Here is a 19,169-nt window from a genome sequence, read left to right on the forward strand (position 1 = left end):
TGCAAAATAATGCGCATCAGCAACTACTGGCCAAAATGCATTTTTGTCAATTACGGTGCCCCCTAGAGGTCAAATGTCACCAAATTTCTTGAGCGTCCTCCCGATGGGGTCTGAGGTACATGTACTAAGTTTGGTTTTGATACATGAAAGCATTGCTGAGATATGAAATCACTTCCTGTTTGGCGGCTTTGCCGCAAATTTCGATTGGCTGGTACAGGTCAATGCTTCTGTCAATTGTTCCAGAAAGCAATGCACTCATCAGGCATGGTCTGAAGATGGTCTCTACCAATTTTGGTGAAGAACAGATGAAATTTGTGACCTGCGAAAACTTGTACGTGTTTTTGATTAAATCCAATATGGCGGCCGAATCAATTACGATGACATCACAAGTTGGCTTGGGTCGGCCTAAGGACCTCCAACAGTATTAAAAAACACCACTAGTGCATTTTAATTCTAAACACAACTGCAGCTACAGGCCAAAAGGCATGTTTCTTAATTACAGCGCCCCCTAGAGGTCAAAGGTCACCAGATTTCTTGAGCGTCCCCCTGATTGGGTCCTGAGTACATGTACTAAGTTTGGTTATGACAGATGAATGGGTTGCTGAGATATGAGCTCACTTCCTGTTTGGCGGCTTCGCCGCAAATTTGGATTGGCTGTTACGCGCGAACGGTTTTAGTTCCGAAGACAAAAAACAATGCATTAATGAGGCATGGTCTGAAGATCATGTGTGTCAAGTTTGGTGACGATCGGACAAACTATGTGAGGCGTGAAACTTTAGTTTCACTTTCGATAAAATCCAATATGGCGGAAAATCCATCATGGCGGAAAATGACGTCATAGGGTGCGTTGAACTCGGCTTGGTCCAAGGATTCCAACGATACCTCATTTTTGACAATCGGACAAACGGGTCAAAAGTTACTTGCGTGAACGCACGTCCAAATTTGGCCTGTTGGTGGCGCTAGAGTGCTTGAGGTGCCATCATGAAACTTGGTGACATTAATCATGGGACTGTCCCTAATCAGTGTGCCAAATTTCACAACTTTTTACCAGACGGTTCTATGGGCTGCCATTGACTTCCATGGCGGAAGAAAGTTGCATAATAATAAGAAAAGATAGAAAAACAATGGGTGCCTTCGCAGCTTCGCTGCTTGGCCCCCAATAATAATAAGAACAAATAGAAAAACAATGGGTGCCTTCGCAGCTTCGCTGCTTGGCCCCCAATAATAATAATAATAAGAACAAATAGAAAAACAATGGGTGCCTTCGCAGCTTCGCTGCTTGGCCCCCAATAATAATAATAATAATAATAAGAACAAATAGAAAAACAATGGGTGCCTTCGCAGCTTCGCTGCTTGGCCCCCAAATATAGCTGCAAGCAGCAATGAGGGGGCCAAGCAGTGAGATCAGCAGGCCAGATTAACCATGTAAATCAATGCCGTTGCATCAGCCTTAAGCAGTCACAGCAAGTTCCATGCCATACAACCCAAGATTGGCTGAGATACAAGGTCAAGTTTCACATCAAAACATAACTGATTTTGTGGGGCTGAACCAGGGCTGAGTGTCGCCGCCCCCTCCCCCAGCCAGCCCACCGCCGCAACCGCCCCTGCCCATCCCACCCCGTCCCACCCTTGCACGCACACATTAGAATGAACTAGATGGAACTCGCTGTCATCAGTTTCACATCAAAAATAAAAGATTGACTGAGATATGATCACACTTGCTGTGATTTAAACACAGAGGTCAAAAATTGACGTCATAGGGTGAGTGGGGGTGTGAACTCGGCTTGGCCCAAGGATTCCAATGATACCTCATTTTGCCATTCGGGTCAACAGGTCAAAAGTTACGTCCGTGAACACAAGTCCAACTTTGGCCTGTTGGTGGCGCTAGAGCGCTTGAGGTGCGGGCATTAAACTTGGTGACATTAATCATGGGACTGTCCCTTATCAGTGTGCCAAATTTCACAACTTTTCACCAGACGGTTCTATGGGCTGCCATTGACTTCCATTGCAAAATAATGCGCATCAGCAACTACTGGCCAAAATGCATTTTTGTCAATTACGGAGCCCCCTAGAGGTCAAATGTCACCAAATTTCTTGAGCGTCCTCCCGATGGGCTCAAAATTGCATGAACTACGTTTGGTTTTGATACATGAAAGCGTTGCTGAGATATGAAATCACTTCCTGTTTGGCGGCTTCGCCGCAAATTTTGATTGGCTGGTACAGGCCAAAGCTTCTGTCAATTGTTCCAGAAAGCAATGCACTCATCAGGCATAGTCTGAAGATGGTCTCTGCCAATTTTGGTGAGGATCCGCTGAAATTTGTGACCTGCGAAAACTTGTACGTATTTTTGATTAAATCCAATATGGCGGCCGAATCAATTACGATGACATCACAAGTTGGCTTGGGTCGGCCTAAGGACCTTCAACAGTAGTACCAGACACCACTAGTGGGTTTTAATTCTAAGCACAACTGCTGCTACAGGCCAAAAGGCATGTTTCTTAATTACAGCGCCCCCTAGAGGTCAAAGGTCACCAGATTTCTTGAGCGTCCCCCTGATTGGGTCCTGAGGCCATGGACTAAGGTTGGTTATGATAGATCAATGGGTTGCTGAGATATGAGCTCACTTCCTGTTTGGCGGCTTCGCCGCAAATTTCGATTGGATATTACGGGTGAACGGTCATAGTTCCGAAGACAAAACACCACAACTTTTGTGAGGCTTGGTCTGAAGATCATGTATGTCAAGTTTGGTGACGATCGGACAAAATTTGTGACCTGTGAAAAATTAGTTTCACTTTCACTAAAATCCAATATGGCGGAAAATCCATCATGGCGGAAAATGACGTCATTGAGTGCGTTGAACTCGGCTTGGTCCAAGGATTCCAACGGTACCTCATTTTTCAAAATCGGATCAACAGGTCAAAAGTTACGTGCATGAATGCACGTCCAACTTTGGCCTGTTGGTGGCGCTAGAGCCCTCGAGGAGCCGACATGAAACTTGGTGAAATTAATCATGGGCCTGTCCCCAATCGGTGTGCCAAATTTCACAACTTTTTACCAGACGGTTCTATGGGCTGCCATAGACTCCCATGGCGGAAGAAAGATGTTAAATAATAATAATAAGAAATCATAGAAACACAATGGGGCTTCGCAGCTTCGCTGCTTGGCCCCCAATTATATTTTTCACAATATTAGAAAAATTATCTGACCCCCCCAAAACTGATATTTCTGTCTCTTTGGGGGGTACTGGGTCTTCATTGGGGGGTATAGTACCCCCAGTACCCCCTGTAATTCGAACTATGTCTGTGACGTAAAGTGACAGTGATATTTTAGCAGATAATGGGTGTGGGTTTCGAACCTAGACCAATCCACTGTCAGGGGGCACCATGGCTGCCTTGCTTTGCCTGTGCAGTTTTTGGAATTTGGTATTTGGAATTTCTTTTTAAACATTCTTTTATTTTTGTTCCTGCTCCTGACAGTCTCTGAGGATCATGGGTCCATCTGTGACTCATGTCCTGGATATTCTTGGGGAGCTCCGTCTGGAGTCGCTCAGTGACATGCAGTGGCAAGACATCTATTTCATCTCCTCACTGTTTGGTGACAGTCTGCGGCCATTTTTACCCTTCGCCTCTGGAGACCTTCTGCAATGTGTCAGCAGCAAGAACCTCACCTGTGAAACTTACCAGTACATGTATGTATGATGTAAACTATTGATACACATTGTGTTCAAAATTGTACTGTAAGAAATCAGACACTGTCATGAAATACAATATAGTACAATACATTATGATATGAGATAATATGACACAATTTGATAGAACACAATATGATACAACTGAGAGCAACTCAGCTCATGATATAACATGATATTATATGGGAAATCCTATATAGGATGTAGGTATTTAAGACTTCTTCTGTGTATATCTTAAAATGAAATGAAATACTATGCTGTTGTATATGTTTATCACATATGTACAAATGTGTAATTATTATGTTATTATATGACTATTTGAATGTTTTGTGACTACTTCTCCAGTGTGGGTGAGCTGAGTCATCATTTTGATGACATGACAGAGGAGCAGGCCGAGGATGTCCTCCGGTCCTTCATCCTGCCCTTCCTGTCCAGAAACACATCAGGTCAGAATTAAGACACGGGTCCAAAAAAGATCACTACTTTGTCATATATGTTCTGTTACACTACACTGGCAATATATTCCCACCTATAAACCAAGGAATTTTTTCAGCTATGAGCTACACACAGGGGTGGGAATACATTTCTTTTCTTCATTCTCTGATCTGATCGACTTTGTTTCTGAGTGTACATTTAGTCTCACATGAAACAGTTTCTCTATCTTCGCTATGAGTGACTTAGGCTTTATATCCCTGTGAGTATTTTAAAAGCAAAAGTGTCATGATGCTAGTGGCATAACAACTTTTGCATCAGAATTTTTTTAAGTACTTAATGTTTTATAATAAGCTGTGGTTAATATACATACAATACATTATTATAATAAATTCAATACAATATATTGCTACATTCGTTTTAAGAGTGTAAGTATAATCAAATTGGTACATTTGCAGACTCTGGATGCTTCTCCAACAACAGCATGGAATGGCTTACAGATAACTACGGACAATTCTCTGTCCTTGTTCCTCTCGAAAGTCTATTTGATCGCAACCAGGACTTTGATCCAGTATGTGACAAATTATTTTACCAATCAATGACTAATCAGTCAATCACATCATTTGTAGTGTCTTGTGTCCTTTGCTAAATCTTTCTCCCTGCCCCTCCCCCTCCCTACCTCTCTCTTTCTTTCTCTCTCTCCCTCCCTCTCCATCTATCTCTCTTTCTCTCTCTCTCTCTTTCTCTCCTTTCCTCCCCTCTCTTTCTCTCTCTCTCTCTCTCTCTGTCTCTCTTTCTGCAGCTGGAGGTGTTGGATCTTCTCAGTCCAAAGCAGATGGCTGAGTTGATGGTTCTGCCTCTCCCTCATGCCCAAGGGAAAGATGAGGTTGTCAGCAGAGTGCTGGATCACCTGCTGGAATCACCTGTGGAGAGGAATCTTGCAGAAGTTCTTGGTCTCACCATCATCCTTGCCACACAGGTAAAAAGGAGATTCATTACAAAAGCTAGGGATTCATATTAGAAACTATTAGGTATTGCCAAACAGTTACTCATACTCGGTCCAGTCCCCTTCAAAGACTCTTGCTTAACACACTTCTCTTACTTCTAACTTTCCTAGGATGAAGCACCTTGTGAGTTCTACCAGGCAATGTAAGTCCAATCAACATTACCTGATGTACCTTAAGGCCGAGGCTGACCAGGCTTACAGATAGATTTTATTGATAAAAACAGTCTGTACTTTTGAGTTTTATTCCATGTGATTTGGTATCTGCATTGTCTTACCATACAATTAGGTATCTATGTTTAATACCTCAAATAATTGCAATTGTCCCAATTCTCTTGTCATCCTGTGATGTGGTATTCCTCACACACTTTTTGTTTTTATCAAAAATTAGCAAGTAGTCTTTTCCTCATGTTGGCTCCCATTATTTTGTCATGATGTGGTATTTCTATTTTTTTGTCTATGTTTATGCATTTAGCATTTTTGTTTGTTTGTTTTTGTTCTTCCTATCCTTCGATGTGCGATGCTGTGTAGTATCCCAAGGCTGAGTGAGTCTGTGACATCAGTACCAGCAGTTCTGGAGCTCATCATCAGAGGAGCTGTGGAAGAGCTGCTCCAGCTCAGTCCACTAGGTGAGTAGCGCACACACACAAACACACACACACACACACACACACACACACACACACACACACACACACACAGGTAGACATTTTCCAAAGTTTCATGTTCACATCCTCATGAACTCTTTTCTTTCTCGAGCAGATTGTGCTGTTCCTCTGCCTGCTCAGGTGAGATACTATTCTTTTAAGAGCAAGTCTGACTCTAAACAACATTTATATACAGATATTTTGATGTCAATTTTAACAGTAAAAATAATTGTGTTTACAAAATGTTTACATTTGACTTTTGTTTCGCTTCATATTTAGTGTCCTACAACACCAGTTAATGGTAAGTTTCAGTATTGCCACGTTTTGTCCTCTACCATTTTGAGAAAAGTCTGTTAATTTGGATACTTAATGACTAATGACTCACCACTCGGTGAGTTGCACAGTTTTGAAAACAAACGTTAAGGGTTGTTTTAGGACATGTTTGAGTAGCCTACTACAGTATGCCCATTGCCAGCCACCCTGAGAGGTGAAAAGGCGATTCAAAACGAGTCAGAAAAATCGAGACAGGACCAATCGTCAAAATTTCGGTGTCCACCACTCTAGTTCATCCAAAACAAACCAGAAAAGGGCCTTAAAGGAGAATTCCGGTGTGATTTTGACCTAAAGTGTATTGAAACATGATACCGAGTGTGAACGTATGTCTCATAGCCCATCTCGACTTGTCCCCTGCACTCCAAAATCTGACGCTAGTTAGCCGATGCTACCAACAACTTTTTCAGTAGTGGTGCTTCGGCATCGGGCTAGCCATGCAAATAAATCACTGTTTTACACCCATTTACGAGGCTCAATGTATCTCCACACTTCATTGGTAGACTTCCTAGGGCCCTGACATTTAAAACGAGACATTGAGAACTTTGAAAAAGCACTGGTAGTTTACTTACAAGACGATTTATACAGACAGTATCTTCACGAAGTTTAACGTTTGCAGCCATCTTGAATTTAGTCACGATAAGTCGAGCAACGAGTAAGAATGAACAGGTATGATAATGGATCAGATTCCAAAAATAATTCAGTGGAAATGCATGGATTCCAGTTTCTTCCAGTAGCAGCAACTGGAATCCATGCATTTCCACTGAATTATTTTTGGAATCTGATCCCTTATCATAGCTGTTCATTCTTACTTGTTGCTCGACTTATCGTGACTAAATTCAAGATGGCTGCAAACGCTAAACTTCATGAAGATACTGTCTGTATAAATCGTCTTGTAAGTAAACTACCAGTGCTTTTTCAAAATTCTCAATGTCTCGTTTTAAATGTCAGGGCCCTCGGAAGTCTACCAATGAAGTGTGGAGATACATTGAGCCTCGTAAATGGGTGTAAAACAGTGATTTATTTGCATGGCTAGCCCGATGCCGAAGCACCACTACTGAAAAAGATGTTGGTAGCATCGGCTAACTAGCGCCAGATTTTGGAGTGCAGGGGACAAGCCGAGATGGGCTATGAGACATACGTTCACACTCGGTATCATGTTTCGATACACTTTAGGTCAATATCACACCGGAATTCTCCTTTAAAGTGCTAAAAACCGGAATTTTCCTTTAATTTGGATACTCAATTTGGATACTTCTTTTTTTTGTATAGAAACCAGAATTTGTGAAGGTGTTAACAGGTAAGTTAAATTCATGTCATATGTAAAATAATAAGAAAAGTTTAACAGATGGAATAGAAACCTATAAAGGAGTGGAAACCAGCTGATCATATTTTGTCGTGTCAACAGCACTGTCCTGCAGTCTCAACTGGCAGCTGGCCTCGTCCCCTGTAATGTCAGTCTGGAGCAGTATGCCTGTTCAGAGGTGAGACGGGATAAAGGTGTCCTGGGTAACTTTGATGTAAACAAGCATCTCTTTGGTCACATTCATAGAATGATGCACCATGGACATGAATTAAAATAATCAAGTAAAAAAACACTTCGCCAAATGATTTGCAAAGAATACTATGACACATGCAAGAGATAATACTCAATTAAGACAAAACTCAACATGCAAGACACAAGTACAGTACATAATAAATATTACATGATACATAAGGAGAATAAAAATACTCCAAAAGTGTAACGATTTTAAACTCTGTGTTGCTTATGTGTCTGCACCTACAGCTAACAGGATTCACTGCACATCACCTGGCCCAGGTTCTGATTTGCAAGCTGTCCAGCAACATGACTTACTCCAGGGAGACCTGGAAACTGCTCCTCACCAAGTCCTCTGCAGTTCTGGATGATGCTCTCATCATGTTCTCCAACATGGTAATGCATGGGGGTCTTTTGTGACAAATTTGAGTTACTTTTGTCATTTTCCAAAGTATTAGGGTTCTTCTGTTCTTCTATTCTTTCATTTTCTCAACATTCTTTTTGTTTTTGTTCCTGCTCCTGACAGTCTCTGAGGATCATGGGTCAATCTGTGACTGATGTCCTGGATATTCTTGGAGAGCTCCGTCTGGAGCTGCTCAGTGACATGCAGTGGGAAGACATCGACTTCATCTCCTCACTGTTTGGTGAACGTCTGCGGCTGTTCTTGCCCTTCGCCTCCGGACAACTTCTGTACTGTGTCAGCAGGAAGAACCTCACCTGTGAAACCTACCAGTACATGTATGTTCCAAAGCGAGAGAACAGTAATTTCACAATGTCACATTTTGTGGCAGACAGTTATTAAGTGAGAAAATTGAGTAGGTTGAGTGTTCAGATTACCAAATAACGTGAGGACAAGCGTGAAAACACATTATTATTGTGTCTCTCTTGCTCAACTCAGCTGCAGAGTGACGGTTACAGTACGTTGCTTGGTAACAGTAGATGCCAAAATTATTGTTTGGAACTATTTTTGGGGGGCGGAGGATGAACTAACAAAATGAACGATAGAAAACACAATATGGTGTATTTTTACTTGATTAGTTGTGTGTGTAACTGTTGTACATTTGCAATATGGCACTTAAGATATACCCACGACTGTGGTTCGGCACCCCCACCTTTGCTCCCTATGCTACAGATCTTTTATTTATTTTCTTATTTCATCACACGTCAAAACACACACACACACACACACACACACACACACACACACACACACACACACACACACACATATCTAACTTTCTCCAACTTTTGCACATCTCCATAGAACTTTTTATTTATTATTTTTGCCTAGCCTTTCTGCCCCCCCCCCATCCCCAACACACACACTTACATCATCAATGTCATTACCTCACATACATACAGCGCACTGCTTGCTACAGTAAGCCTCCTCTACATACTTGCTGCACACTGCCCCCCCCCCCTCCTCCCTACATACACAGCACATTGTCTTCAGGATCTCATCCAACACACATCCTCTACATACTTACAGCACACTGCCCCCACCTACCCACACACACACTACACACACACATACACAGTCACTGCTCCACTCCCCTCCTGCCCACACACACATCTTCACTGTCATCACTCACATACATCATACATACAGTACTCTGCTTGCAATAGTAAGTCCCTTCACCATACTTGCAGTACACTGCCCCCCCCCCCCCTCTCCCCTACCTACACAGCACATTATTTCATCAGGAAGCTTCTCCAACACACATCCCCAACATACTTACAGCACACTGCCCCCCCAATACACAGCACATTGTCGCATGAGGAAGCTTCTCCATCACACATATTGCACACTGCCCTCTCCCCACATACACAGCACACTATCCCATCTCCCCTGTCATCCCCCCAACACACACACCAAGACCCCTGGCAGTTGGGTTAGGCCCTTGAGCCGTGGATCTGCCCACGGTTTCTTCCTTGGTAAGGGAGTTTTTCCTTGCCCCTGTTGCTCTTGGGTGCTCCTTGTTGGTGCCCCCCCCCCCCAATCCCAATCCTCCCCCACCTTTCTTATGCAGCCCTTGCCACTTAATCTACTAAACCCCTCTTCTACTGCACTTTTTACCCCCCCCCCCCCCCCCCCCCCCATAAATGCACAAATAGGCTGACACCAGACATAATTTCACTGCATTTCTTACTTCCAGTAACTATATGCATGTGACAATAAACTTCCTTGTATCCTTGTATTTATGATAAGATATGATGCAGTATGACTCAGTATAGTATGATGGTATGCAGTACTGTTGTATATGATATGACATATGTAATTATTATGCTATTCTATCATTAAATCACTGCTTTGTAACTTTCAATTGTATAATTAACAATTAACTGTATTAATTAACTTCTCCAGTGTGGCTGAGCTGAGTCTTCAATTTGATCACATGACAGAGGAGCAGGCCGAGAACGTTCTCAAGTTCTTCATTTTGCCCTTCCTGTCCAGAAACACATCAGGTCAGAATTAAGACATGGGTTCCTGAAATATGTTTGTGATCTCTTAATGCAATGGTCTATATTTGTATGTGCATACATATAGATTGTATTGTCTGCATGAATACTGTCTGCATCATGTATATGTATATCACATGTAACTGATTCTATACTTGTGTTGTCTCTCCTAGATCCAGGATGTATCTCCAACAATAGCATGGCGTGGCTTCTCAACAACTACGGGCAATTCTCTGGCCTTGTCCCACTCAAAAGTCTACTTGATGCCAATAAGTACTTCAATCCGGTAAGTGATGTATTGTATTCAAATAAGAAACCCTTATTTCTACTGTGAATCTGTGCGAATACCACATGCTTTGACTCTCATCAAGGGCTGCTATGTCTATCTCGCCCCTTATGTAATGAAACATCCACCACAATTGGCTGTATTGTTAAGATTTGGTTAATAAGAAGCAAGATGTTATTCAGTGCCTCCTGCTTTTACATTTCATGAAGATAGATGAAAGGTAATCATAGTTGTTAGCCAAACTAAGGTGTCAACAAAAACGTATGGAAATCAATACAAACCAACTCTTCAGAGCAAAACATTGACATGGATTGTAAACTCTCTCTGTCTCCCCTGTTTGTCCCCAGCTGGCTGTCCTGGAGCTGCTCTCTCCCCAGCAGAAGGCGGAGCTGATCCTCCTGCCTCTCGGAGACCTTCCCCCACAGGAGGTCATCAGGGTCGTCTTCAACCACCTCCTGCAGCCTCCCCAGCAGACACAGATGCCCGAGGTCCTGCAACATCTAGTCAGGATTGCACAAGAGGTAAAATGCTACATAGACAATACTTCATTTCAGATTTCAAACAAATTTGGAAATTCTTACTAATGCTTTTTAAAAAGAAATCACTATATCACAATAACTTCAGGAGACATGTTTTTAAATACTGATTTTATTTTGACATCTTATTTCTTCACAGAACGAGATACCGTGTCTCACCCTTCAGTTAGTGTAAGTGCGGTTCAGATCTTATTCACTGTCAATAAAATTATTCATGCTGGTGATATAAACATGTTTAAAAAGTTTAATGCTGATGCACTTTTTGCTATTATCAATAGTATAAATAGTTACAGTAATCAGTAACCAATTCTAACTTCCCCACCCCAGATCAGAGAACCTGTACATGGGTCTGTCACATGTGCCTCCTGAATTAGAGCATATCATCTACACAACCGTTGATCAACTTAGAGGGAACTCACCACAAGGTTCATTACTTTATATGCAATATATTGCTGATATCTACATATAATGTATTTATACTGTAGCCTATAACGTTCTTGTCTGTTTTTTGTCTGAACAGGTTGCATACTTCCACAGCCACCTTCAGTAAGTGTTGCTATGTGTTGTGTGTGCCCGGCTATGTTGAATTGACGATCTATAATGATATATAGATATAATCACATATACTGACTGCGTCTCTTTCTTTTCCACTCTAGTGTCCTTTCACAAGGGTAAATGGTAAGTTCATTCTCAGGCAAAGTCAATTTAATCACATGCAGTACATATTATCTATGTCTTTTTATACCCCAGAATGTTGGAATGTACATAATACTTTCCTGTGATTTTTGCAGAGACTGAAATTTGCTACAGGACAAACAGGTTTGCACAACCACTTTTTCTGTATTTCTTCTTGCCCTAATGACTAGAACATTGTATATTTCTACAATGTATAGTTCTGCCCAATTTACAGAGCCAGGGCAGCGGAGGAACATCAGAGTTTGTTTGATATTAATTTATTTACCAATTTAATTACGAGCTCATATGTCAGGAAGGCCAATGGGAATTAGGAATGTAACTAGAAATACAATGCCAGAGGAATTACAATAGTGGATGGAAAGCTGCTGGCTTAATGTTGGTGGGGAGATTCCTGAAAAAAAAAACCCCACTGAATCACTTAATCTTTGAGATCATACAAACCCTTGTACCAAAAAACGTTGTGTGTCAGCCGTTCTTGAGATATCACACTCAAGGTGGGTTTGACCTTGACCTTGACATTTGACTTCATCATTGAGTCCATGTTCACACCAAATTTGAAGCATATACGTCAAGCCGTTCTGAAGTTGTAACACAAGCACGAAACCTGACCTTTGGAAAATGTAGTTCAGAGAAAGCCTAATTGTATGCAATGCTATAGGCTACCTGCAAAACGGGGCTTTCAGTTGGTGTTGATGTCTGCTCCTTCTGCGCCCAGATAACAATTAGTCATTGAATCTATTGTAATGCCGAAGAGTAGTTAGGAGACGGGGAGGCTGAGATACCGTTCCAAACTCCGGTAATTTATTTTTTATAAAGGATGTACAGGCTAAGGTACGGGTAGCAGGAGGTGTCCACTACAAAACAACAAACTGATCTTGATAAATTAGGTCTCAATCACTCGTCATTCACTCTCATCGGCAGACAACACAACGCAACACAACTCACTCACACGTAATTTACTTCTCCTCTGACTAAACTTACTAGACGTCTTAGAACCCCCTATTCTATTCCCTCCCCTTATCAATCGCTAACCTATCCGAACCCCTAAATATTCCCTCCCGGACACCTCCCCCCAATCAAAACACATCAGAACTTATTGACACATTCTATGACACAGAAGGGAGAGGGAGACACAGACACTCTCGCGTGCACACACACACACACACACACGCCGGGAAAACAGAAGACACAGGGGAACACAAGGGAAAGTCCAAAACGGGGGCAAATAGCCTTGGCGCTACACTATGTTAAATAAACTTTGTCAATGTTAAATCATTGAATCACCGTCGCACTGCAACATAGTTTCTACAAGCTTGCATAAATAACCATTGACAACTTGTTTAGATAGATAGATAGAGATACTTTATTGATCCCCAGGGGAAATTAAAGGTCTCAGCAGCATACATACAACACAAACACATTCTTTAACAGCAGAAAGAGTAATTAAAGTATATAATATAAAAACACAACTAAGCAGTAAGGACAGTAGAAGATAAAGAATAGGCTAAATATACTAAAATACAAATTATACTAACACTTAAAGGAGAATTCCGGTGTGATATTGACCTAAAGTGTATCGAAACATGATACCGAGTGTGAACGTATGTCTCATAGCCCATCTCGACTTGTCCCCTGCACTCCAAAATCTGGCGCTAGTTAGCCGATGCTACCAACAACTTTTTCAGTAGTGGTGCTTCGGCATCGGGCTAGCCATGCAAATAAATCACTGTTTTACACCCATTTACGAGGCTCAATGTATCTCCACACTTCATTGGTAGACTTCCTATGGCCCTGACATTTAAAACGAGACATTGAGAACTTTGAAAAAGCACTGGTAGTTTACTTACAAGACGATTTATACAGACAGTATCTTCACGAAGTTTAACGTTTGCAGCCATCTTGAATTTAGTCACGATAAGTCGAGCAAAGAGTAAGAATGAACAGCTATGATAAGGGATCAGATTCCAAAAATAATTCAGTGGAAATGCATGGATTCCAGTTTCTTCCAGGAGCAGCAACTGGAATCCATGCATTTCCACAGAATTATTTTTGGAATCTGATCCCTTATCATAGCTGTTCATTCTTACTCTTTGCTCGACTTATCGTGACTAAATTCAAGATGGCTGCAAACGCTAAACTTCGTGAAGATACTGTCTGTATAAATCGTCTTGTAAGTAAACTACCAGTGCTTTTTCAAAGTTCTCAATGTCTCGTTTTAAATGTCAGGGCCCTCGGAAGTCTACCAATGAAGCGTGGAGATACATTGAGCCTCGTAAATGGGTGTAAAACAGTGATTTATTTGCATGGCTAGCCCGATGCCGAAGCACCACTATTGAAAAAGATGTTGGTAGCATCGGCTAACTAGCGCCAGATTTTGGAGTGCAGGGGACAAGCCGAGATGGGCTATGAGACATACGTTCACACTCGGTATCATGTTTCGATACACTTTAGGTCAATATCACACCGGAATTCTCCTTTAATACAATATATAAAAATATACTAAAATACAAATTACAAAAATACAAATTATACTAACACTTCAATCAATTATAAAAACAGTATCCACAATGTGGTGATTAATAAATCAGAGGCGCTTGCAATGACTGAGGCAGGGACTGAGCCTGTGATTCTCTGTGCATAGTAAGGTATGGTAAGGTGCTCTGTGTGAATGAGTGTCATGGTGGTAGTGCAATGGTGATAGTGGTCATGGTGATAGTGCAAATGAGCACCTTAACAGTGCAACAATGCAGAAATAAAGTAAAGTAAAGTCTATATATCTATATATTTAACTATTTAAAAAAATATATAAGTGTGGCCACAGTTCGGCTGTGGCGTGGAGGGGGGGTTATGCATATGTGCTAATATAGCACGCAAACAGTGAGGCATAAAGACAGTGGTACAAGTGGCTAGTGGACAGACAGTAGGCTACCAAACATGGAGGGGGTGAAGAGGCAGACAGACTATGCAGAGAAGTCTATCTCTCCTCTTTCCTTAAGTGAGGCATTGAACAGTTGTTTGAACAGTTTGAAAAGCAAGTGCATTTATTCATTCTTCTTCATTTAGAAATTCATGTGTGCTGTGCTTTCCTGCCATCTATTTAGTAGGCTATAGCATAGACCTCCACTGATCCTCCACCATCCAGCAGCAGAGTAAAGCGGCACCTAACAGAAATAGAAGGGGGGGAACAGACAGCTGTGATATGATTCAACTGAACAAACTAGAAGCTAAGCCTACAATCAAGTCATTTTATGCCACAACCTACCACTCATACAAACGTATCGGAACTCCACCTATTACCGTCGGTCCTGTATTTCCACGCGTGTATCAGGGATGGAAATTAAATATTTTTTCTACCTGCCACTGTGGCTGGTGGATTCCAAAATCTACCAGCCACTCAACTTTTTTACCAGCCACTAGAGAAACGGCATGAAAATGTGATATCATGATTATAGTAGGCTACCCAAAATGATCACGTTAATCGGCATTATTGCGATATGACTAAAATGTGCTGAGTTTTGCCCTAAACCTGTCCTCCAAGCACAGTAGCAACAAAACTAAAGGTCAACAGCACCACATTCATAGTGTCTTGTCATAAAAGTGGTGTGGCTCCTTTAAGACTCCGTTTGTGTGAGTTCTGGAGCATCCTATAATCCAACTCTCTACTTGATCTAACTATAGTGTACATCATCTGATTTAAATATTTACAGGTATCAAGGCTATATTTAACATTTAGCATTTATTTTCTATTTGGCCCGTAATGAAATCATGCACTGAACAATTTAAGCACAGCTCAGCTTTAAGAAACGTAATATGCATGCTTAGCATTTTGTGAAACTACATTGGAAAAACTCTGGTTGTACAGTTATCTAGGCGATATTGTTAACATTTATTTTGTATTTGGCCTTATCATATATGACAAAAGCCCAACGCTGGAGACCGTGTAGACATTTGCTTCAATTTCAATTACGATTGAATTCAATTCGATTACTCGGGAACGGCTATAACTTGTATAAGGGAATGCTTTACACCTTTGCGTTCGGTAAATTCTGTTGTTTATTCTGATAGGGTTTGTAATTTCTTTGAATGAAAAGTTTGTGATATATTCCATCACGACGAATGGGTGTGGAGATGTCCGTCTGTCTGCCTCATAGGTCTAAATAGCAGCGTGTCGCGGGCCGGATTAAAATACCTAGGCCTACTATTCAAAAGATAACTACGTGAGAATATTAGTATGTGAAGATATAACGCAGATCCACAGATCTCACTAGATTTATGTCTATGCAGTCATCCTGAAATAATTTAGCAGTGGCACATGAAAGCATAGTGACAGTTTCTTAATGGTAGTGAAGTGAAAGTGAAGCGTTGCACCAGTGCCTATAGGCTATGATGCTCACTACGAGTTGTAGAACTTCAAATCAGCGCGATTTACCCTTATAGGCTGGTAACGTTAGGCTACATGATCCCTACAGACACTTTCTTATTTTTAACCGTCAATAAGTATGAAAATTAGACCGGATCTGACTATTTGTGGTACGCTAGCTCTACCCGCCACAGTGGCTGGTAAGTTGACCAAATTCACCCACCAGCGCACAAAACTACCCGCATTTGGCGTGGGGCGGGTGGTTAATTTCCATCCCTGGAGCTCCAGTGGAATTTTAATTTCACGACGAGAATTCTCGGTCTAACCGTTCATGTGCCGTTGAAACGGTGTAAATAGGCGACCCATCAGGCCAGCACTATAACTCCGAGCGTGGTAAACAAAATCGGATATTTCAGGCAGTAAATGCTCCCGTTAACAAAAATAAAAAAAAACAGATGTCAGGTTAATTTAGCAAATGTTATTTTGAAGTGTTAAAAAACATCGTTGTTTTAGAATTTCTGAACAAAAGTGGTGATAATTGGGGGTGTTACGATAGTTCAAAACGAAGCCTAGGCTACGTTTCAGCCAGTGACTGTTTGCCATAGAAGGCCAATTCCCTCGTCAGGCCAGCTATCGCTAGGAAAGGCGGCTGACAATTTGACTGTGAAGTTTATTATTACTTAGCTGCTAACACTACCACCGCCACTGCACACAACCGCGAACCTAGATATATTTCCGAGGTCTAGCTAAACGTAGCAGCTACAGTAGGCCTACGAGTTTGTTGCTTATCGATGACAGGTAACGCCAGCTTGCTTGCTTACTTGTCTAGCAGAGTCGTTAAAAATAGACTTCACATACTCGATTCGAATAAAAAACACAGATGAATTGGGTGTGGTAGGAAAACGTCCATTTCGTCGTAGTTTGTTGGACGAAGCAGACGGAAACTTTTTTGATGAGAATTGAGCAGTGTGAAAGCAGTGTGGTGGTTCAAAAGCGACTAATTACAGGATGTGTAGGACTAGTTTAGGGAGCGCCAGATTGTATGCAGGTCGACCCGCACCTGATTACTTTACGACCGTTCTAAATGAGCCCCCTTTGTGATGTCATAGAGAGAAAAATAAGTTTTCAAACATTTTTAATCCCCTATTTCTCAAAAAGTGTAAACTTAAAAAAAAATCTGAAATGATAACTCTTGTCCAATTCCAGACCTACACAACTGTTATTTCAACATGTCTGTACGTTAAGCGGTTAGAGCCGCATTCATTTTTGAAAAGGTTATAATAAGAAGAAGCCAGGAGATTTCAAGATAGTGGATTCCATCCACTATAATGATACACTCAACTCACGTTGCAGTACAATGCACAAAGTTTGCAATTCGATTGTCTTGTGATTGTTTTAACAGAATAACCTGACAAATATTCTGACGTCTATTCTGACCCTATTCTGTTTAAAACGTACATTATGTACGTTACAAAAAGTGCAGTGGATTAGGATCGCAAACTCTGTTTTAAACTGGTTTGTTTTGCCCACTGCTTCACACCTCATGACCTGGAACATGTTTGTGGTTTCATAGCTCTGAGTTGCAGCATCTCTTGGATATGGGACAAGTACCCTGCCAATACAGCGTGTCAGAGTATGCATGCTCTGAGGTGAGGTGCTTTTTTAACTCATTCATGTCTTATCTCTTTGTATAGGTCCTCTTTGAATTTGTCCAGCGCTTCTAGTGAAAATAAAAGTTTACATTAAAAGTTAACCTACAAATTTTACATAAAAAGATCTTGAACTCGAAGCGTTGGGTAATTGGTTCTTCACGTACAGCTGTCAGGACTCACTGCAGAGCACCTGGCCCAGCTCCTGGTCTGCCAGCTGTCCAGCAACAGGACTTACTCCAAGGGGACCTGGAAGCTGCTCCTCACCAAGACCTCTGCAGTTCTGGACGAAGCTCTCATCATGTTCTCACACATGGCCTCCAATATGGTAATGGGGATCTTTTGTGACACGTTTGTTAGAGAGATACTTTTTACATCTCTGTGACCAGAGTGCGAATTACCCCACCATAATTGGGGGGTACTGCTCCTTCACTTCTTCTGACCATAATGTTCCATTACCATATCAATCCCCACCGTGATCGCCAAGTGCAACATGTGTTGTGCAACACACATACAAGGTCTAAACATGCAACAAACTGATAATCAGTAGGCTACAGAATATTTCATCGTTTTTATACTGTATATCCAAAAGAGAACTGTTTTGATCAACTCTGCCCTCTGCCCTCATCTTGTCGTCTCCCTGCGGCCTGCTCACGGCTTTTATCCTGTGCCTCTCCTGTCTGCTGGTCCTTAACACATATGACACGAACAGTGTATAAAACCTAACTGCACCTACAATTTTAATGTAATTGTTTGTAGATAAAAAATAGTTTCATTAAGATAGTATTAGGGTTCTCAGATGAAACTACATTTATCAAACTAAAAATAGGAAATAATAGAATGTAAAAACAATACCAACCAATTAAAAACAAATTCAAATACTAGCACATATTTAGCCTAGGCTACTTGGGTCTTTTTATGTTTCCACAGGTTTCACTGATGTAGGCTTAGCTACATCAGACCCTCTTGTGCATACCGGTAATATAAAAACACAGGATCTGTGCCAAACTAATTTCAAAAGGGCACAATAATTTATTCAAGATATAATGAGAATGGATACCTAGGCTATGGAGTTCATCTCCTTGGAAATGACAATCGATTTTACCTCACCACAATATAAAAGTTTATTTAAATAGAGAATTACCTTGCTAACTAACCTTGGTAACTAACCAAGGTACACTTTACTAGCCTCAGTGGGTAAGTAAGTTGCAGGTAAGTAGCCAGTAATTCAATGTATGAAGAGCTATGAAAGAACAAACACGTTTATAAATGAAGGTTGTAAAATAACACATTTTCAGCAAGCTAGACGTCAGTTAGCAACTTACATTTACCCATGCATGTCAGCAGCAAACCGAATTTAGCCTACTGGAGGAATTTACCTAGCGTTTTGTCATTCAATGTTGACACTTGCTCAGTTGCTTCTTGCGCCACGGTGGTTAAAAACTGGTACGGTCCACAATAGGGGTTTCTGAAATCGCTTTACATAAAAATGTTCCTACAGTGAAAACAGGAGTTGACTTGTATTGTAACTGTAATGATATTTTT

At 41.3% G+C, this 19,169-nt stretch overlaps 1 protein-coding gene across 1 annotated transcript in view; it reads left to right on the forward strand.

Annotated features, from left to right (window-relative positions):
* The window catches only part of mslnb (mesothelin b), a 290,146-nt gene that overhangs the window by 132,257 nt on the left and 138,720 nt on the right, over positions 1-19,169 (forward strand). The window contains exons 91-106 of the mRNA XM_042103582.1: positions 3,477-3,688; positions 4,034-4,134; positions 4,579-4,691; positions 4,923-5,099; positions 5,238-5,269; positions 5,655-5,752; positions 5,886-5,911; positions 6,050-6,071; positions 7,373-7,400; positions 7,509-7,584; positions 7,887-8,033; positions 8,164-8,375; positions 10,003-10,103; positions 10,271-10,383; positions 10,731-10,904; positions 11,059-11,090. Coding sequence (XP_041959516.1) covers positions 3,477-3,688; positions 4,034-4,134; positions 4,579-4,691; positions 4,923-5,099; positions 5,238-5,269; positions 5,655-5,752; positions 5,886-5,911; positions 6,050-6,071; positions 7,373-7,400; positions 7,509-7,584; positions 7,887-8,033; positions 8,164-8,375; positions 10,003-10,103; positions 10,271-10,383; positions 10,731-10,904; positions 11,059-11,090 — 1,664 coding nt within the window. The remainder of the gene's footprint in view (positions 1-3,476; positions 3,689-4,033; positions 4,135-4,578; positions 4,692-4,922; positions 5,100-5,237; positions 5,270-5,654; positions 5,753-5,885; positions 5,912-6,049; positions 6,072-7,372; positions 7,401-7,508; positions 7,585-7,886; positions 8,034-8,163; positions 8,376-10,002; positions 10,104-10,270; positions 10,384-10,730; positions 10,905-11,058; positions 11,091-19,169) is intronic.

The sequence above is a fragment of the Alosa sapidissima genome, chromosome 9 (assembly GCF_018492685.1).
Source record: "Alosa sapidissima isolate fAloSap1 chromosome 9, fAloSap1.pri, whole genome shotgun sequence".
Taxonomy (NCBI): domain Eukaryota; kingdom Metazoa; phylum Chordata; class Actinopteri; order Clupeiformes; family Clupeidae; genus Alosa; species Alosa sapidissima.